The sequence below is a fragment of the Oncorhynchus mykiss genome, chromosome 9 (genome assembly GCF_057628025.1).
Source record: "Oncorhynchus mykiss isolate SJ-2025 chromosome 9, ASM5762802v1, whole genome shotgun sequence".
NCBI classification, from domain to species: Eukaryota; Metazoa; Chordata; class Actinopteri; order Salmoniformes; family Salmonidae; genus Oncorhynchus; species Oncorhynchus mykiss.
This window is the reverse complement of record NC_143030.1, coordinates 7,705,695-7,728,138: the sequence shown is the minus strand read 5'-3', so window position 1 is coordinate 7,728,138 and position 22,444 is coordinate 7,705,695. Positions and strand designations below refer to the sequence as shown.

The window sequence follows — 22,444 nt, the reverse complement described above, 5'->3', positions numbered from 1 at the left end:
CACGCTCTTAACCACTAGTCTACCTGCCACTCCATATATAGCACTGTCAGAAGCATTAGTTTTTTATATCAGACATCTTTGGTGTAGTTTATGTAGTCTGTAATTACAATGAGCCTGTCCTCCTATATCTCCTCCCACCAGCCTCCACTGACTGGGTTGGAGAGTAATGATTGTTAACCTCTCGGAGGGGACCATCACAGGAGACGTGAGGGCGACGGGTCTGTAGCGTTTGAGTTCCCATGAAAAGATGGTGGAAACACTCCCTAGAGTTTTCCTCGTCACTGCAATGGATTTCCGAAGATGTCGTTTTGAAAATCAACAGGTGGGGGGGGGGGGGGGGGGGAGACTGATAGAGGTGCTGGTTTAGATACAGTGCCTTCAGAAAGTATTCACACCCCTTCGAATCTTTAGCAAATTGATTAAAAATAAAACCTGAAATAACTTATTTACAGAGCCAGGTAAAGGGTACCAAAGAATGCAAAAAAACAATTTAATCCATTTTAGAATAAGGTTGTAAATGTCAAAAAATGTGGGAAAAGTCAAGGGGTCTAAATATTTTCTGAATGCAGCTGGGGGATTCGATCCAGCAACCTTTCGTTTACTGGCCCAACGCTTTTCTCTAGGCGACCTGCCGCCCCATGGCTCTATGTAGTAAGGTGTTCGCAATGGGCTTATATGATAAACTTAGCACACAATATATACAGCTAACAAAGGTAATAACTTAGCACGCTAGGCTAGCAGGCTGAATATATAGCAATAATAAAACCAGCAAACCATCCATAAAAGTCTAAACCTACAGAGAGATGAACCTGGAGAAGAGTCCCCTAAGCAAGCTGGTCCTGGGGCTCTGTTCACAAACACAAACACACCCTACAGAGCCCAAGGACAGCAGCACAATTAGACCCAACCAAATCATGAGAAAACAAAAAGAGAATTCTTTCCAATGTGTCAATTAACAAAAAAACAGAGCCAACTATACTGCTATTTGGCCCCAAACAGAGAGAACACAGTAGCAGAATACCTGACCACTGTGACTGACCCAAAATTAAGGAAAGCTTTGACTATGTACAGACTCAGTGAGCATAGCCTTGTTATTGAGAAAGGCCGCCGTAGGCAGACATGGCTCTCAAGAGAAGACAGGCTATGTGCTCACTGCCCACAAAATGAGGTGGAAACTGAGCTGCACTTCCTAACCTCCTGCCCAATGTATGACCATATTAGAGACACATATTTCCCTCAGATTACACAGATCCACAAAGAATTCGAAAACAAATCCAATTTTGAAAAACTCCCATATCTACTGGGTGAAATTCCACAGTGTGCCATCACAGCAGCAAGGTGTGACCTGTTGCCACAAGAAAAGGGCAACCAATGAAGAACACCATTGTAAATACAACCCATATTTATTTTATCTTGTGTCCTTTAACCATTTGTACATTGTTAAAACACTATGTATATATACATACACACATATTTGTATATGTATATATATATACATACACAAATATATAAATATATATATATAAATATACATATAAATATAGACATTTGTAATGTCTTTATTGTTTTGAAACTTCTCTATGTGTAATGTTTACTGTTAATTTTTATTGTTTATTTCACTATATATTCACTTTATTTATTATCCACCTCACTTGCTTTGGCAATGTTAACACACGTTTCCCATACCAATAAAGCCCCTTGAATTGAACATTCCAACAGGAATCTGTGTCCTAAAACTTCGTAAATAACAAGGTTACCAACAACGCATAAAAAGTAGTGTTATGAGTGTAAAATGGCACAGTGATGCCATCTATTGGTAAATGTTCATCACTGAAGTCATGTTTTTTCCTGGTGTGTTTGAGATGCCCAGATTGTGACGTCCTGAACAAGACTGGTTACTCGCATCAATGCCTCTGTCTCGTCATTTAACATTCAAACAAGTATCACGATCAATTCATCTAGTTGACGAATAGGCATCAACTCACCACGTAGTTTATTCATGTTTGTCCATAACTACCAGAGTGAGGACAGACATTTTCCGGAATAAACGTGGTGAGAGCAAAACGTAACTAAATGTCTCACTCTCTACCTGGTATCTTACTCTGCCGCTATACGACTTGGTATTCGTTGTTTGACCCAACCCGGTTCCAACCCGGTTCCACTCTACAGATCCTGTGTTGTAGAAAGTAACGTTACAACTGCAAACCCCACATTATCACTAGCTAGAAAACGTACTTACCGCCTGTGTCACTTGCTGTTGATGATATAATAATTAGTGAACACAACATGCAGACCGAATAAATCCTCATATTGTCCGGTTAAAGACAGAAGTCATGTAGAACTATAGGATCATGTCAACGTGACAGGATACATTGACCTGAAACCGCTGAACTGCAGCAAACACTGTTTTATAGCCTGCTCTCCTGCAGCAGGGAGCAGATCCTCCCTCTCTGCTGAAGAATATCGCATAGCGTCAAATTCGTCATGGGAACCACTCGATATGATTGGTCAACACCCAGCGGTCGGTACTGCATTAGGGAGTGGTGTTTACCCACGTGCAGGATGGGCGCCGCCCCAATAACTAGTGTTCTCACACACACGCCATTAGTCAACAACAGCCTGTAATGGCTTATATTTTGTGTCGAAAACTCAGTGCAACGATTTCGATGTGAAGATTGTTAGAGTTGCATAAATTCGAATCTGGTATCAGGATAGACATAACAATGAGTCACCGATTGTATACTATGTATTTTTTATTAACTAAGTAATAAACGGGCTCACTGTAATACCACAGTTAAACCTCGTGATGACCACCCCTCCCTATCACAACTTTGTAAGATACAGCAAGTCACACCATGTGCTCAATATTATTACATACAAACACAAGGACAAAGCATCTGCTGGGCTGTTATCTACAGTTTTGCAACATGCAGGTCACACCATGTTACTCAGTTCTTGTCACACACAAACAGGCAAGTAGCAAGCAGTTGTTCAATCTCATGATGATGCTCAAGTGCACAAATGCAGATACTTCACACAGCCAACATCAAATAATATTTAATCATATATATATGGTAATGGCTATATGTAAAATGTGTAAAATACAGAAACCCACAAGATAGACATGTCTAAGTTACGGTTTTTATTTATTTAGAAACATGCGTTAAAGGGAATATTTAAGATCCCCAAATCATGATATTTCAGCTGAACATGTTGGTTTCTCACCTGTGTAACAGGGTTGGTTATGTTTCCACTTGCCTCTAAAGAAATGTGTATTTAATGTTCAAGCATTCTTATTGGTTAGTTCAACTTTGATGACAATAAGGTGTGTTGTGATTGGCCCCGCTTGCAGATAGGGGCAGATCGCGAACGTCAGGTCTCCCCTGTATGAAAATGTGATGCAATGGGTAGGTCACGCTCTGAATACTGTTTTCTATTTTACAATGTGTACAAGTTTGCTGTATGTTACTGATTTATACATGTGTGGGTATATGGTACCTGTTAGGGATTGAGGGGCTTTCTGGGATGTGCTTTGGCATATGATTACTGTAAATAAGTGTGTTAGCTAGCATACACCGATGTAATGGTCACATAATCCACTGCGAACACAGTTGTCTTCATGCTACAGATTAATGCCGTCGACTGCCATCAATACCGTTCAGCCCTGCACAACTAACGTGCTGTTTCCCATTTAACAACAGCAGAAATAAATGCTCAACTGGGACCACTGGCCGAAGTGATTTATTTTGAGAAAACACAACGCATGGAGAGCACATATACATCTGTTACACCTGCACATACTCAGACTCCTTTCAGAAGTAAGAGGTATTTTGTACCGCCAGCCAATCACAATCTCTTTGGTGTTAATCTACAGGAGAACAAACAGGAGAACATCTCTTACCATCATCTACCTCAGGATGATAAACAAGCTTTGCTCGATTTACAATCCGATAGTCGGTCCTTACCCTCCCTGCTGATAAGGGTGGGTCGGTTGTACTCATGGATAGGACCGTTTATGTAAATGAGGGTCATAGACAGCTGCTTGACAACACCTTTTACAAGAAACTCAGAAGTGACCCCACTTCCCAATTTCAGAATACTATCTTTACTGTCCTAGATGGGTATTTCAGTTCTGGTCAGATAACTAAAACATAACACCACTTTTGGGCTGTTCAACACCCTGAAATTGCCACTTTCTATACTTTGCCGAAATTACACAAGAATGTTACAAAATCTCCAGGGCGTCCTATTGTAGGGGGTGTTGATGCAGTAACAGCCCCTATTGATGCAGTAACAGCCCCTATTGATGCAGTAACAGCCTCTATTGTAGGGGGCGTTGATGCAGTAACAGCCTCTATTGTAGGGGGCGTTGATGCAGTAACAGTCCCTATTGATGCAGTAACAGCCCCTATTGTAGGGGGCGTTGATGCAGTAACAGTCCCTATTGTAGAGGTCATTGATGCAGTAACAGCCTCTATTGTAGGGGGCGTTGATGCAGTAACAGCCCCTATTGATGCAGTAACAGCCTCTATTGTAGGGGGCGTTGATGCAGTAACAGTCCCTATTGTAGGGGGCGTTGATGCAGTAACAGTCCCTATTGTAGAGGTCATTGATGCAGTAACAGCCTCTATTGTAGGGGGCGTTGATGCAGTAACAGCCTCTATTGTAGGGGGCATTGATGCAGTAACAGCCTCTATTGTAGGGGGCGTTGATGCAGTAACAGCCTCTATTGTAGAGGGCGTTGATGTTCCTCAATCGACTTATGTTGACTTTTTTATTAGACCATTCGCAGAACAGCTCCCCTCCTTTGTAAAGGACACCAGCAGTATGATCTCAGAACAGCTCCCCTCCTAAAGGACACCAGCAGTATGATCTCAGAACAGCTCCCCTCCTTTGTAAAGGACACCAGCAGTATGATCTCAGAATAGCTCCCCTCCTAAAGGACACCAGCAGTATGGTCTCAGAACAGCTCCCCTCCTTTGTAAAGGACACCAGCAGTCTGGTCTCAGAACAGTTCCCCTCCTAAAGGACACCAGCAGTATGGTCTCAGAACAGCTCTCCTCCTTTGTAAAGGACACCAGCAGTCTGGTCTCAGAACAGCTCCCCTCCTAAAGGACACCAGCAGTATGATCTCAGAACAGCTCCCCTCCTAAAGGACACCAGCAGTATGGTCTCAGAACAGCTCCCCTCCTAAAGGACACCAGCAGTATGATCTCAGAACAGCTCCCCTCCTAAAGGACACCAGCAGTATGATCTCAGAACAGCTCCCCTACTTTGTAAAGGACACCAGCAGTATGGTCTCAGAACAGCTCCCCTCCTAAAGGACACCAGCAGTCTGGTCTCAGAACAGCTCCCCTCCTAAAGGACACCAGCAGTATGGTCTCAGAACAGCTCCCCTCCTTTGTAAAGGACACCAGCAGTCTGGTCTCAGAACAGCTCCCCTCCTAAAGGACACCAGCAGTATGGTCTCAGAACAGCTCCCCTCCTTTGTAAAGGACACCAGCAGTCTGGTCTCAGAGCAGCTCCCCTCCTAAAGGACACCAGCAGTATGATCTCAGAACAGCTCCCCTCCTTTGTAAAGGACACCAGCAGTATGGTCTCAGAACAGCTCCCCTCCTAAAGGACACCAGCAGTATGGTCTCAGAACAGCTCCCCTCCTTTGTAAAGGACACCAGCAGTATGGTCTCAGAACAGCTCCCCTCCTAAAGGACACCAGCAGTATGGTCACAGAACAGCTCCCCTCCTAAATGACACCAGCAGTATGGTCTCAGAACAGCTCCCCTCCTAAAGGACACCAGCAGTATGATCTCAGAACAGCTCCCCTCCTAAAGGACACCAGCAGTATGATCTCAGAACAGCTCCCCTCCTAAAGGACACCAGCAGTATGGTCTCAGAACAGCTCCCCTCCTAAAGGACACCAGCAGTATGGTCTCAGAACAGCTCCCCTCCTTTGTAAAGGACACCAGCAGTATGGTCTCAGAACAGCTCCCCTCCTAAAGGACACCAGCAGTATGGTCTCAGAACAGCTCCCCTCCTAAATGACACCAGCAGTATGGTCTCAGAACAGCTCCCCTCCTAAAGGACACCAGCAGTATGATCTCAGAACAGCTCCCCTCCTAAAGGACACCAGCAGTATGATCTCAGAACAGCTCCCCTCCTAAAGGACACCAGCAGTATGGTCTCAGAACAGCTCCCCTCCTTTGTAAAGGACACCAGCAGTATGGTCTCAGAACAGCTCCCCTCCTAAAGGACACCAGCAGTATGGTCTCAGAACAGATCCCCTCCTTTGTAAAGGACACCAGCAGTATGGTCTCAGAACAGCCCCCCTCCTAAAGGACACCAGCAGTATGGTCTCAGAACAGCTCCCCTCCTTTGTAAAGGACACCAGCAGTATGATCTCAGAACAGCTCCCCTCCTAAAGGACACCAGCAGTATGGTCTCAGAACAGCTCCCCTCCTTTGTAAAGGACACGAGCAGTATGGTCTCAGAACAGCTCCCCTCCTTTGTAAAGTATGGTCTCTATTGAATCTCTTGATCCTCTCCCTGAGAATACTTTGTTTGTTACTTTTGATGTTGAGTTGTTATACACAAATATTCCACATGAGGGCGGTATTGAAGCCATGGAACATTTTGTTCTGTAACGTGACCCTAATGAACGACCTTCCAGTATGTTAGAGCCGATGTGGACAGATTTGTATAAAAGACAGAACATACAGAGCTCCATGTACGTTTGTGTAAATATAGTAAATATGAATGTACATGATGAAATATTAGGTGACCACTAGGTCACCTAGCAACCTTTCAGTTACTGGCCCAACGCTCTAACCACTAGGTCACCTAGCAACCTTTCAGTTACTGGCCCAACACTCTAACCACTAGGTCACCTAGCAACCTTTCAGTTACTGGCCCAACGCTCTAACCACTAGGTCACCTGCCGCCCCAATGCTGGCTGACAGGTTTGTTTTCATTTTAATTACACCTACAGACTTGTTCTTCACCAATGGTGATCCAAGAGGAGAATTGGCATGCAGAGATGGCAGAGGGACATATTTTTCATTGCTCAGGAGGATACGTCTGAAGTAAGGAGTGGACAGTACTCTGTGGGGATCTCAAACTTCATCAGAGTCCCAATACAGAGAGTGGCCCTGATGACATGAAGCCGCTAGCCTTCCCTTGGACATGCTGACCTGGCCACCACCTACGCTGACCTTCTAGCTATGAACTTCCAGATTTGGTGGCTTCAAGAAGCACTCAGACTTGATCCATCTGATACATCTATTGTAGCTTATATTTCTTATTAAAATCTTGTTTATTTTTTTATTCACAAGTGCTTTGTCTGTAATGAAAAACAGTGTAAAAGTGTCATTTACTATTTCTACTATAAAGGGAATAAGGTGCCATTTTGGACACAGTGTGTATCTCATTTAGACTACAGCTCAGTGTGTATCTCATTCAGACTACAGCTCAGTGTGTATCTCGTTTAGACTACAGCTCAGTGTGTATCTCGTTTAGACTACAGCTCAGTGTGTATCTCGTTTAGACTACAGCTCAGTGTGTATCTCGTTTAGACTACAGCTCAGTGTGTATCTCGTTTAGACTACAGCTCAGTGTGTATCTCATTCAGACTACAGCTCAGTGTGTATCTCGTTTAGACTACAGCTCAGTGTGTATCTCGTTCACACTACAGCTCAGTGTGTATCTCATTCAGACTACAGCTCAGTGTGTATCTCGTTTAGACTACAGCTCAGTGTGTATCTCGTTTAGACTACAGCTCAGTGTGTATCTCGTTTAGACTACAGCTCAGTGTGTATCTCGTTTAGACTACAGCTCAGTGTGTATCTCGTTTAGACTACAGCTCAGTGTGTATCTCGTTTAGACTACAGCTCAGTGTGTATCTCGTTTAGACTACAGCTCAGTGTGTATCTCGTTCACACTACAGCTCAGTGTGTATCTCATTCAGACTACAGCTCAGTGTGTATCTCGTTTAGACAACAGCTCAGTGTGTATCTCGTTTAGACAACTGCTCAGTGTGTGTATCTCATTCAGACAACAGCTCAGTGTGTATCTCGTTTAGACAACAGCTCAGTGTGTATCTCCTTTAGACAACAGCTCAGTGTGTGTATCTCATTCAGACAACAGCTCAGTGTGTATCTCGTTTAGACAACAGCTCAGTGTGTATCTCGTTTAGACTACAGCTCAGTGTGTATCTCCTTTAGACTACAGCTCAGTGTGTATCTCGTTTAGACTACAGCTCAGTGTGTATCTCGTTTAGACTACAGCTCAGTGTTATCTCGTTTAGACAACAGCTCAGTGTGTATCTCGTTTAGACTACAGCTCAGTGTGTATCTCGTTTAGACTACAGCTCAGTGTGTATCTCGTTTAGACTACAGCTCAGTGTGTATCTCATTTAGACTACAGCTCAGTGTGTATCTCGTTTAGACTACAGCTCAGTGTGTATCTCGTTTAGACTACAGCTCAGTGTGTATCTCGTTTAGACTACAGCTCAGTGTGTATCTCGTTTAGACTACAGCTCAGTGTGTATCTCATTCAGACTACAGCTCAGTGTGTATCTCGTTTAGACTACAGCTCAGTGTGTATCTCGTTTAGACTACAGCTCTGTGTGTATCTTGTTTAGACTACAGCTCAGTGTGTATCTCGTTTAGACTACAGCTCAGTGTGTATCTTGTTTAGACTACAGCTCAGTGTGTATCTCGTTTAGACTACAGCTCAGTGTGTATCTCGTTTAGACTACAGCTCAGTGTGTATCTCGTTTAGACTACAGCTCAGTGTGTATCTCATTCAGACAACAGCTCAGTGTGTATCTCGTTTAGACAACAGCTCAGTGTGTATCTCATTCAGAATACAGCTCAGTGTGTATCTCGTTTAGACTACAGCTCAGTGTGTATCTCATTCAGACAACAGCTCAGTGTGTATCTCGTTTAGACAACAGCTCAGTGTGTATCTCATTCAGACTACAGCTCAGTGTGTATCTCGTTTAGACTACAGCTCAGTGTGTATCTCATTTAGACTACAGCTCAGTGTGTATCTCGTTTAGACTACAGCTCAGTGTGTATCTCATTTAGACTACAGCTCAGTGTGTATCTCATTTAGACTACAGCTCAGTGTGTATCTCATTCAGACTACAGCTCAGTGTGTATCTCGTTTAGACTACAGCTCAGTGTGTATCTCATTTAGACTACAGCTCAGTGTGTATCTCATTCAGACTACAGCTCAGTGTGTATCTCATTCAGACTACAGCTCAGTGTGTATCTCATTTAGACTACAGCTCAGTGTGTATCTCATTTAGACTACAGCTCAGTGTGTATCTCATTCAGACTACAGCTCAGTGTGTATCTCGTTTAGACTACAGCTCAGTGTGTATCTCATTTAGACTACAGCTCAGTGTGTATCTCATTCAGACTACAGCTCAGTGTGTATCTCATTCAGACTACAGCTCAGTGTGTATCTCATTCAGACTACAGCTCAGTGTGTATCTCATTCAGACTACAGCTCAGTGTGTATCTCATTCAGACTACAGCTCAGTGTGTATCTCATTCAGACTACAGCTCAGTGTGTATCTCGTTTAGACTACAGCTCAGTGTGTATCTCGTTTAGACTACAGCTCAGTGTGTATCTCATTCAGACTACAGCTCAGTGTGTATCTCATTCAGACTACAGCTCAGTGTGTATCTCATTCAGACTACAGCTCAGTGTGTATCTCGTTTAGACTACAGCTCAGTGTGTATCTCCTTTAGACTACAGCTCAGTGTGTATCTCGTTTAGACTACAGCTCAGTGTGTATCTCATTCAGACTACAGCTCAGTGTGTATCTCATTCAGACTACAGCTCAGTGTGTATCTCGTTCAGACTACAGCTCAGTGTGTATCTCGTTTAGACTACAGCTCAGTGTGTATCTCGTTCAGACTACAGCTCAGTGTGTATCTCGTTTAGACTACAGCTCAGTGTGTATCTCATTTAGACTACAGCTCAGTGTGTATCTCGTTCAGACTACAGCTCAGTGTGTATCTCATTCAGACTACAGCTCAGTGTGTATCTCATTCAGACTACAGCTCAGTGTGTATCTCATTCAGACTACAGCTCAGTGTGTATCTCGTTTAGACTACAGCTCAGTGTGTATCTCGTTTAGACTACAGCTCAGTGTGTATCTCATTCAGACTACAGCTCAGTGTGTATCTCATTCAGACTACAGCTCAGTGTGTATCTCATTCAGACTACAGCTCAGTGTGTATCTCATTCAGACTACAGCTCAGTGTGTATCTCATTCAGACAACAGCTCAGTGTGTATCTCGTTTAGACAACAGCTCAGTGTGTATCTCATTCAGACTACAGCTCAGTGTGTATCTCATTCAGACTACAGCTCAGTGTGTATCTCATTCAGACTACAGCTCAGTGTGTATCTCATTCAGACTACAGCTCAGTGTGTATCTCGTTTAGACTACAGCTCAGTGTGTATCTCATTCAGACTACAGCTCAGTGTGTATCTCATTCAGACTACAGCTCAGTGTGTATCTCATTCAGACTACAGCTCAGTGTGTATCTCGTTTAGACTACAGCTCAGTGTGTATCTCATTCAGACTACAGCTCAGTGTGTATCTCGTTTAGACTACAGCTCAGTGTGTATCTCATTCAGACTACAGCTCAGTGTGTATCTCATTCAGACTACAGCTCAGTGTGTATCTCGTTTAGACAACAGCTCAGTGTGTATCTCGTTTAGACAACAGCTCAGTGTGTATCTCATTCAGACTACAGCTCAGTGTGTATCTCATTCAGACTACAGCTGTGTGTATCTCGTTTAGACAACAGCTCAGTGTGTATCTCGTTCAGACTACAGCTCAGTGTGTATCTCGTTTAGACTACAGCTCAGTGTGTATCTCATTCAGACTACAGCTCAGTGTGTATCTCATTCAGACTACAGCTCAGTGTGTATCTCATTCAGACTACAGCTCAGTGTGTATCTCATTCAGACTACAGCTCAGTGTGTATCTCGTTTAGACAACAGCTCAGTGTGTATCTCGTTCAGACTACAGCTCAGTGTGTATCTCGTTTAGACTACAGCTCAGTGTGTATCTCATTCAGACTACAGCTCAGTGTGTATCTCATTCAGACTACAGCTCAGTGTGTATCTCATTCAGACTACAGCTCAGTGTGTATCTCATTCAGACTACAGCTCAGTGTGTATCTCGTTTAGACTACAGCTCAGTGTGTATCTCGTTTAGACTACAGCTCAGTGTGTATCTCGTTTAGACTACAGCTCAGTGTGTATCTCATTCAGACTACAGCTCAGTGTGTATCTCATTCAGACTACAGCTCAGTGTGTATCTCGTTTAGACTACAGCTCAGTGTGTATCTCGTTTAGACTACAGCTCAGTGTGTATCTCGTTTAGACTACAGCTCAGTGTGTATCTCGTTTAGACTACAGCTCAGTGTGTATCTCGTTTAGACTACAGCTCAGTGTGTATCTCGTTTAGACTACAGCTCAGTGTGTATCTCGTTTAGACTACAGCTCAGTGTGTATCTCAAAAAATTGGACACTTCCTGATTGGTATTATTAACACATTTTATTATAAATAATGACTAATTATTATTCACTCAAAAGAGTAATGTTTTTTTCCATTTATAAGACAAAATATGGTAATTTTCCCTCTGTTGGTGTAGTGATGGTCATTCAGTCTTCTGTGAGCCGGATCATTTGTCTCCGTTCACCTAAAACATTTATTTTGACAGGAAGTTAATGCTGACAGGTCTCTTTTCCAGGTGAGCCCTGTATATCACCACAATACAATACAAACTACACATTAAAATATGTTCTTCAATGAAAAGGTCCCCTAACAACTGTCAAATGCCCCAGAGACACCAATTCCTCCCCTTTTTAAGTGCATTGTAGATCCTTCCAAACAACAAGGTGCAAGGAATCCAAAGGCTGATTTTGGAAAAAAAGAGCTGTTCACTAAAGAGGTGAACAAAACATGACTTTACTCAGCATAGAGTTCAGTCAGAAGATACACATCACACTATTACAACAGTGGGACTGTTCTGGAATTACAGTTGCTGAGTTCACATTCAGTAATATCCCACAAGGCTTAGCGCCTCTGACACAACAACTCAAAGAAGTAACACTTGCATTTCCCTTGACCAGCAAGTCAACATATTTAGTATGATGTCTCAAAGGCCTCACATACATTACAAATCAAATTGTATTGGTCACACACGTGGATAGCAGATATTATTGCGAGTGTAGCGAAATGCTTGTGCTTCTAGATCCGTAAAAACTGCTGGTGCTGGTTTTATTATTGCTATATATTCAGCCTGCTAGCCTAGCGGGCTAAGTTATTACCTTTGCTAGCTGTATATATTGTGTGCTAAGTTCATCATATAAGCCCATTGCGAACACCTTACTACATAGAGCCATGGGGCGGCAGATCGCCTAGAGAAAAGCGTTGGGCCAGTAAACGAAAGGTTGCTGGATCGAATCCCCCAGCTGCATTCAGAAAATATTTAGACCCCTTGACTTTTCCCACATTTTGTGACATTTCCAACCTTATTCTAAAATGGATGAAATCGTTTTTTTGCATTCTTTGGTACCCTTTACCTGGCTCTGTAAATAAGTTATTTCAGGTTTTATTTTTAATCAATTTGCTAAAGATTCTAAAAACCTGTTTTGTCATTATGGGGTATTGTGATGTCATTATGGGGTATTGTGATGTCATTATGGGGTATTGTCTAGATTGATGAGGATTTTATTTGTTATTTGTTGTTTTTTTCAATCTACACACAATTCCCCATAATGACAAAGCAAAAACAGGTTTTAGACATTTTTGCCAAAAAAAATAGAAATCACATTTACAGAAGTATTCAGACCCTTTACTCAGTACTTCGTTGAAGCAGCGTTTACAGACTTGAGTCTTCCTGAGTGTGACGCTACAAGCTTGGCACACCTGTATTTGGGGAGTTTCTCCCATTCTTCTCTAGTCTACGTTTAAGGTAATAGATAAGAGCACCTGGTGATTTTGGCAGTGAAGTTACAATGCCCCTCTTTGGCACAGTTAAAGGTCATTACGACCCCAGAGACAAATCTTAGTACCTGAGAGGAGCCTGATAAGACTGTCCCTTCAGCAACTCCCTACAAGTGACCTGTCGCGACCCCGACAATACAGAAGTCTCTCACCAACTCAGCCAGGCATTGATTGCTTCTGTATGCAATAGCTGGTCCTTTCACTATATGCATTGTCCCTGTCAAATAAATCAGCACCTTTTACAGACTACATAAACTACACCAAAGATGTCTGATATAAAAAACTAATGCTTCTGACATAGTGCCATATATGGAGTGGCAGGTAGACTAGTGCTATATATGGAGTGGCAGGTAGACTAGTGCCATATATGGAGTGGCAGGTAGACTAGTGCCATATATGGAGTGGCAGGTAGACTAGTGCCATATATGGAGTGGCAGGTAGACTAGTGCCATATATGGAGTGGCAGGTAGACTAGTGCCATATATGGAGTGGCAGGTAGACTAGTGGTTAAGAGCGTGGGGCCGGTAACCAATGTCACTAGTTCAAATCCCTGAACCAACAAGGTGAAAAGTCTGCCAATGTACCCTTGAGCAAGGCACTAAACCCTAATTGTTCCCGTAAGTTGCTCTGGATAAGAGCGTCTGCTAAATTACTAAAATGTAAACATAGCCATGCATATTCCTATGTAGTCATAGTTAAGGTCCTTGTAACTCCAGGATAGTGGGTTTGATTCCTGGGATCATCCAAACATGTCTGTTAAATTGCACATAATACTATTAATATAGATAATTTCACATCTAAACCAATGACAGACTGGGATCACTGGCCTCATCTTCCTCATTCTTCGTCGTCTCCTTGTTCTTCATTACTGACGTCCACGCTTCCTGTTTAAACGGGATGAGAGACAGGATTAGAACAGAACTGTCTAATAGAACCTCACATGATCAGTCAACTAACAGAACTGTCTAATATAACCTAACATGAACACAGTCAACTAACAGAACTGTCTAATAGAACCTAACATGAACACAGTCAACTAACAGAACTGTCTAATAGAACCTCACATGATCAGTCAACTAACAGAACTGTCTAATAGAACCTCACATGAACACAGTCAACTAACAGAACTGTCTAATAGAACCTCACATGATCAGTCAACTAACAGAACTGTCTAATAGCACCTCACATGATCAGTCAACTAACAGAACTGTCTAATAGCACCTCACATGATCAGTCAACTAACAGAACTGTCTAATAGAACCTCACATGATCAGTCAACTAACAGAACTGTCTAATAGAACCTAACATGAACACAGTCAACTAACAGAACTGTCTAATAGAACCTCACATGATCAGTCAACTAACAGAACTGTCTAATAGAACCTCACATGATCAGTCAACTAACAGAACTGTCTAATAGCACCTCACATGATCAGTCAACTAACAGAACTGTCTAATAGAACCTCACATGAACACAGTCAACTAACAGAACTGTCTAATAGAACCTCACATGATCAGTCAACTAACAGAACTGTCTAATAGAACCTCACATGATCAGTCAACTAACAGAACTGTCTAATAGAACCTAACATGAACACAGTCAACTAACAGAACTGTCTAATAGAACCTCACATGATCAGTCAACTAACAGAACTGTCTAATAGAACCTCACATGATCAGTCAACTAACAGAACTGTCTAATAGAACCTCACATGATCAGTCAACTAAGAAACATTTAAAAAACGAAACACTAATTAGTTTCATATAGGAGTATAATATGGTTGACATCACCTATTGATCGTGTAGACCAGTGGTCCCCTATTGACCGTGTAGACCAGTGGTCTCCTATTGACCAGTGGTCCCCTATTGACCGTGTAGACCAGTGGTCCCCTATTGACCGTGTAGACCAGTGGTCTCCTATTGACCAGTGGTCCCCTATTGATCGTGTAGACCAGTGGTCCCCTATTGACCGTGTAGACCAGTGGTCCCCTATTGACCAGTGGTCCCCTATAGACCATGTAGACCAGTGGTCCCCTATAGACCATGTAGACCAGTGGTCCCCTATAGACCATGTAGACCAGTGGTCCCCTATTGACCATGTAGACCAGTGGTCCCCTATTGACCAGTGGTCCCCTATTGACCATGTAGACCAGTGGTCCCCTATAGACCGTGTAGACCAGTGGTCTCCTATTGACCATGTAGACCAGTGGTCCCCTATTGACCGTGTAGACCAGTGGTCCCCTATTGACCATGTAGACCAGTGGTCCCCTATTGACTGTGTAGACCAGTGGTCCCCTATTGACAGTGGTCCCCTACTAACCAGTGGTCCCCTATTGACCAGTGGTCCCCTATAGACCAGTGGTCCCCTATAGACCAGTGGTCCCCTACTGACCAGTGGTCCCCTATTGACCGTGTAGACCAGTGGTCCCCTATTGACCAGTGGTCCCCTATTGACCAGTGGTCCCCTATAGACCAGTGGTCCCCTATTGACCAGTGGTCCCCTATTGACCATGTAGACCAGTGGTCCCCTACTGACCGTGTAGACCAGTGGTCCCCTATTGACCGTGTAGACCAGTGGTCCCCTATTGACCGTGTAGACCAGTGGTCCCCTATTGACCAGTGGTCCCCTACTGACCAGTGGTCCCATATAGACCATGTAGACCAGTGGTCCCCTATTGACCATGTAGACCAGTGGTCCCCTATTGACCGTGTAGACCAGTGGTCCCCTATTGACCAGTGGTCCCCTATTGACCAGTGGTCCCCTATAGACCATGTAGACCAGTGGTCCCCTATTGACCAGTGGTCCCCTATTGACCAGTGGTCCCCTACTGACCAGTGGTCCCCTATTGACCAGTGGTCCCCTACTGACCAGTGGTCCCCTACTGACCAGTGGTCCCCTATTGACCAGTGGTCCCCTATTGACCAGTGGTCCCCTATAGACCATGTAGACCAGTGGTCCCCTATTGACCAGTGGTCCCCTATTGACCATGTAGACCAGTGGTCCCCTATTGACCGTGTAGACCAGTGGTCCCCTATTGACCAGTGGTCCCCTATTGACCAGTGGTCCCCTACTGACCAGTGGTCCCCTATAGACCAGTGGTCCCCTATTGACCAGTGGTCCCCTATAGACCATGTAGACCAGTGGTCCCCTATAGACCATGTAGACCAGTGGTCCCCTATTGACCGTGTAGACCAGTGGTCCCCTACTGACCAGTGGTCCCCTATTGACCAGTGGTCCCCTATAGACCATGTAGACCAGTGGTCCCCTATAGACCATGTAGACCAGTGGTCCCCTATTGACCAGTGGTCCCCTATAGACCATGTAGACCAGTGGTCCCCTATAGACCATGTAGACCAGTGGTCCCCTATTGACCAGTGGTCCCCTATTGACCGTGTAGACCAGTGGTCCCCTATTGACCAGTGGTCCCCTATTGACCAGTGGTCCCCTATTGACCAGTGGTCCCCTATAGACCATGTAGACCAGTGGTCCCCTATAGTCCATGTAGACCAGTGGTCCCCTATTGACCAGTGGTCCCCTATTGACCAGTGGTCCCCTATAGACCATGTAGACCAGTGGTCCCCTATAGACCATGTAGACCAGTGGTCCCCTATTGACCATGTAGACCAGTGGTCCCCTATTGACCAGTGGTCCCCTATAGACCATGTAGACCAGTGGTCCCCTATAGACCATGTAGACCAGTGGTCCCCTATTGACCAGTGGTCCCCTATTGACCAGTGGTCCCCTATTGACCAGTGGTCCCCTATTGACCAGTGGTCCCCTACTGACCAGTGGTCCCCTATTGACCAGTGGTCCCCTATTGACCAGTGGTCCCCTATTGACCAGTGGTCCCCTATAGACCATGTAGACCAGTGGTCCCCTATAGACCATGTAGACCAGTGGTCCCCTATAGACCGTGTAGACCAGTGGTCCCCTATAGACCATGTAGACCAGTGGTCCCCTATTGACCAGTGGTCCCCTATTGACCAGTGGTCCCCTATTGACCAGTGGTCCCCTATTGACCAGTGGTCCCCTATTGACCGTGTAGACCAGTGGTCCCCTATTGACCAGTGGTCCCCTATTGACCAGTGGTCCCCTATAGACCATGTAGACCAGTGGTCCCCTATAGACCATGTAGACCAGTGGTCCCCTATTGACCAGTGGTCCCCTATTGACCAGTGGTCCCCTATTGACCGTGTAGACCAGTGGTCCCCTATTGACCAGTGGTCCCCTACTGACCAGTGGTCCCCTATTGACCAGTGGTCCCCTATTGACTGTGTAGACCAGTGGTCCCCTATTGACCAGTGGTCCCCTATTGACCAGTGGTCCCCTATTGACCAGTGGTCCCCTATTGACCGTGTAGACCAGTGGTCCCCTATTGACCAGTGGTCCCCTATTGACCAGTGGTCCCCTATTGACCGTGTAGACCAGTGGTCCCCTATTGACCAGTGGTCCCCTATTGACCGTGTAGACCAGTGGTCACCTATTGACCATGTAGACCAGTGGTCCCCTATTGACAGTGTAGACCAGTGGTCACCTATTGACCGTGTAGACCAGTGGTCACCAACCTTCTGTCAACATCACTACCACTCAGATTCTCTTTTAAACAGGACTTCAGAAACAGAAGCCTACGCAACATTAACCTATTAAAAACAGTTCTGTAGCGATGAGGTTTGTGCTATAGGATATAGACCCAATACAGTATCACTGCATATTGGATAAGCTTGAATTGCCCTGGCAATGTTGTTCTTCTCAGCTTTATCGTTGGGTTTTATACAGAAATGTTTGGTGACTGGCTTGGAGATGGACCAGTCAATCACGATCGACCGGTTGGTGACCACCGATGTAGACAGACATGAGGTTGATTAATATATCATAACTCCACCACAGAACACTACCACACCAGGAAGTAACAGAACACTACCACACCAGGAAGTAACAGAACACTACCACACCAGGAAGTAACTCCACCACATAACACTACCACACCAGGAAGTAACAGAACACTACCACACCAGGAAGTAACATAACACTACCACACCAGGAAGTAACTCCACCACATAACACTACCACACCAGGAAGTAACTCCCATGACTTACTTGATGGTCAATATCCCTTTTTTTATCAACAGGTAGAGACCTCCAGCTCCAGCTCCAACTCCAGCTAAATAAACTACAGGAACTGCAACAAGAACTGTCAGCCAGCAGGAATGACACGTCTTAGGAAACATCTGATCTGAAACACAGGAAGTAGAATTATTACAATACCTAATGATTATTACACATGAAAGGACTTTTAAAACAGGACATTTTTTTTTTTACAGATAGTGCCTTCATTCAAATATCCAAAACAGACTCACCTGGAACATGAACCTGTCTCTCCTTCATGTGTTTGATCTCCAACTGTTGAACGCGACAGGTGAAGGTGTTGTTGTCAGAGTTCGGGACGATGACATGGCTTGTCACAGTGTAGCAGCCTTCACGATCTCTGGACGTCTCTGTAGGTCCAGCAGCAGGGAGGACACGTCCCTGAGCGTCACACCACTCCATGACAGGCTCTGGGTAGCAGCCTTCAGCCTCACACCGCAGGACCACCTCATCGCCTTCCATTCTCTCAATGATGATAACTGGTCTGGACACAGCACCTATACAGATATACCACGGCTTTCAGCCAATCAGCATTCAGGGCTCAAACCACCTAGTTTATAATGTTTGTGATATTAGACTGTATACCACGGCTTTCAGCCAATCAGCATTCAGGGCTCAAAACACCTAGTTTATAATGTTTGTGATATCAGACTGTATACCACAGCTTTCAGCCAATCAGCATTCAGGGCTCAAACCACCTAGTTTATAATGTTTGTGATATTAGACTGTATACCACGGCTTTCAGCCAATCAGCATTCAGGGCTCAAACCACCTAGTTTAATATGTTTGTGATATCAGACTGTATACCACAGCTTTCAGCCAATCAGCATTCAGGGCTCAAACCACCTAGTTTATAATGTTTGTGATATCAGACCGTTTACCACAGTTACATGGACTTGGGTTAAGGTAAGTATGTAGTCTAACCAATCTACAGTATGGAACTAATACTCATCATGCAATGGACTTGACATTGAACTCACCCTTGATTTCATGAGATCTGTCTCTTAAGGGGGTTTGGGTGGTCAGCAGGTGTGTTGACTCACCAACAAGGAGTTGAATGATGGTTTTCTGGTGGTCCAGCAGTGGAATGTAACAGGTGTAGTTTCCAGCATCAGAGAGTTTCACTCTGGTCAACTTTAAACTAGTGTTGCCGTTCTCTAGTTCCTCTTTGAACAGTGACGTCCTTCCCCTGAAGACTGGATTCTGGAGCACCAGATCGTCCTTCTCATCTCTGTAAAGATGGACCTCTTTTGGTTTTAGGTCCGGTCTCTGCCACTCTACTGACTGATGCACAGCGCTGACGGTGTGTCTCAGGGTGCAAGGCAGGATGACGTCATCACCAACTAAGGCCACAATGGGTTGAACTGTCCGTGAGAAAAACAGATTACAGATTCATATACTTTGAGACAAAGCAAGACATATGCCTACTGAATGTTGAGCAGGTGGATAGTGACTCCCACAACAGCTAAGGTCATTTGAAACATGAAATGGTCTATGAACATTGACTAACATCAATCCTACAAATGTGAACTTTACTCTCATACACAATTCAATAAAGCATCTCACTAAATAGTAGGGATCAGTTTGAACAATCGGTTTTATTGATGAGTTGATCGGAGGTGTTTTTATTTATTTATTTTACCTTTATTTATTTAACCAGGCAAGTCAGTTAAGAACAAATTCTTATTTTCAATGACGGCCTAGGAACAGTGGGTTAACTGCCTGTTCAGGGGCAGAACGACAGATTTGTACCTTGTACCTTGTCAGCTCAGGGGTTTGAACTCGCGGTTACTAGTCCAACGCTCTAACCACTAGGCTACCCTGCCGCCCCAATAACTAGTGTTCTCACACACACACCATTACTCAGCAACAGCCTGTAATGGCTTATATTTTGTGTCGACAACTCAGTGCAACGATTTCGATGTGAAGATTGTTAGAGTTGCGTAAATCCGTTCTCCACGGCATCTCCAGACTCTGTCACATGTGCTCAGTGTAAACCTGCTTTCATCTGTGAAGAGCACAGGGCGCCAGTGGCGATTGGCCAATCTTGGTGTTCTCTGGCAAATTTCAAACGTCCTGCACGGTGTTGGGCTGTAAGCACAACCCCCACCTCTGCACGTCGGGCCCTCATACCACCCTCATGGAGTCTGCTGAAATGGTCAGAAACAGACACATGCACATTTGTCATTTGTGGCCTGCTGGAGGTCATTTTGCAGGGCTCTGGCAGTGCTCCTCCTGCTCCTCCTTGCACAAATGCGGAGGTAGCGGTCCTGCTGCTGGGTGGTTGCCCTCCTACGGCCTCCTCCACATCTCCTGATGTACTGGCCTGTCTCCTGGTAGCGCCTCCATGCTCTGGACACTACGCTGACAGACACAGCAAACCTTCTTGCCACAGCTTGCATTGATGTGCCATCCTGGATGAGCTGCACTACCTGAGCCACTTGTGTGGGTTGTAGACTCCGTCTCATGCTACCACTAGAGTGAAAGCACCGCCAGCATTCAAAGGTGACCAAAACATCAGCCAGGAAGCATAGGAACCGAGAAGTGGTCTGTGGTCACCACCTGCAGAACCACTCCTTTATTGGGGGTGTCTTGCTAATTGCCTATAATTTCCACCTGTGGTTTATTCCATTTGCACAACAGCATGTGAAATTTGTCAATCAGTTTTGCTTCCTAAGTGGACAGTTTGATTTCACAGAAGTGTGATTGACTTGGAGTTACATTGTGTTGTTATATATATATATGATACTTATCTTGCTCCTTTGCACCCCAGTATCTGTACTTGCCCATTCATCTTCTGCACATCTACCATTCCAGTGTTTAATTGCCATATTGTAACTACTTCGCCACCATGGCCTATTTATTGCCTTAACTCCCTTATGCTCATTTGCTCACACTGTATATAGACTTGTTCCTTATTGTATGTTTGTTACTTTACTCCATGTGTAACTCTGTTGTTGAATGTGTCGAACTGCTACGCTTTATTCTTGGCCAGGTCGCAGTTGTAAATGAGAACTTGTTCTCAACTGGCCTTCCTGGTTAAATAAAGGTGTTCTCAACTGGCCTACCTGGTTAAATAAAGGTGTTCTCAACTGGCCTACCTGGTTAAATAAAGGTGTTCTCAACTGGCCTACCTGGTTAAATAAAGGTGTTCTCAACTGGCCTACCTGGTTAAATAAAGGTGTTCTCAACTGGCCTTCCTGGTTAAATAAATGTTAAATAAAATGAAAAATACTTGAAAGAAAAAGTATGGATAATCAAAATTACCTCGATGAATTATGAAGCCTTTGTGCTTTTTTTTTGTCAAAACATAAATGCTTAAAACATTGTTTTAAAAAGTGATGTTAGCTACCAAATAAAAACAACGACAAAAACGCCATTCCTTCCCAATAGGCTGGACAGGTGTAATGAACGTGTGTAAAATTACCATAACAAGTGTTCAAATCGCCTGTAAAAACACAAATGGACAGGTGAAAAAAAAGGACATTTGAAAAGTGTAGCCCTCCCCTCAACTTTTATCATTGGATCTACACGAATATTTTGGATTCAAAACGGTGAATTTCGCCTAAAGGTGACCAGTTTGCATCCCTGGTACACGGCCAGATTGTCTGGGTGGATATCATTTGTGGAACATTCCAACAGGAATCTGTGTCCTAAAACTTTGTAAATAACAAGGTTACCAACAAACAACGCATGCAAAGTAGTGTTATGAGTGTAAAATGGCACAGTGATGCCATCTATTGGTAAATGTTCATTACTGAAGTCATGTTTTTTCCTGGTGTGTTTGAGATGCCCAGATTGTGACTCATGATTCATGTTTGTCCATAACTACCAGAGTGAGGACAGACATTTTCCGGAATAAACGTGGTGAGAGAAAAACGTAACTAAATGTCTCACTCTCTACCTGGTATCTTACTCTGCCGCTATACGACTTGTATTCGTTGTTTGACCCAACCCGGTTCCAACCCGGTTCCACTCTACAGTGTTTTACAAAGTAACGTTACAACTGCAAAACCCACATTATCACTAGCTAGAAAACGTACTTACCGCCTGTGTCACTTGCTGTTGATGATATAATAATTAGTGAACACAACATGCAGACCGAATAAATCCTCATATTGTCCGGTTAAAGACAGAAGTCATGTAGAACTATAGGATCATGTCAACGTGACACATTGACCGGTGAGCTGCAGCAAACACTCTGTCTCTCCTGCAGCAGGGAAGTATGCCCCTCCTCCCTCTCTGCTGAAGAATATCGCATAGCG

At 44.1% G+C, this 22,444-nt stretch overlaps 1 protein-coding gene across 1 annotated transcript in view; it reads right to left on the bottom strand.

The window, feature by feature from the left end:
* Positions 1–12,867: 12,867 nt before the first annotated feature.
* LOC110515469 (CD276 antigen) overlaps positions 12,868–22,444 on the bottom strand; it is a 34,197-nt gene continuing 24,620 nt past the window's right edge. The window contains exons 6-9 of the mRNA XM_090185662.1: positions 19,160–19,543; positions 18,392–18,676; positions 18,132–18,267; positions 12,868–13,918 (exon numbers count right to left, since the gene is read on the bottom strand). Coding sequence (XP_090041788.1) covers positions 13,900–13,918; positions 18,132–18,267; positions 18,392–18,676; positions 19,160–19,543 — 824 coding nt within the window. The 3' untranslated portion in view covers positions 12,868–13,899. The remainder of the gene's footprint in view (positions 13,919–18,131; positions 18,268–18,391; positions 18,677–19,159; positions 19,544–22,444) is intronic.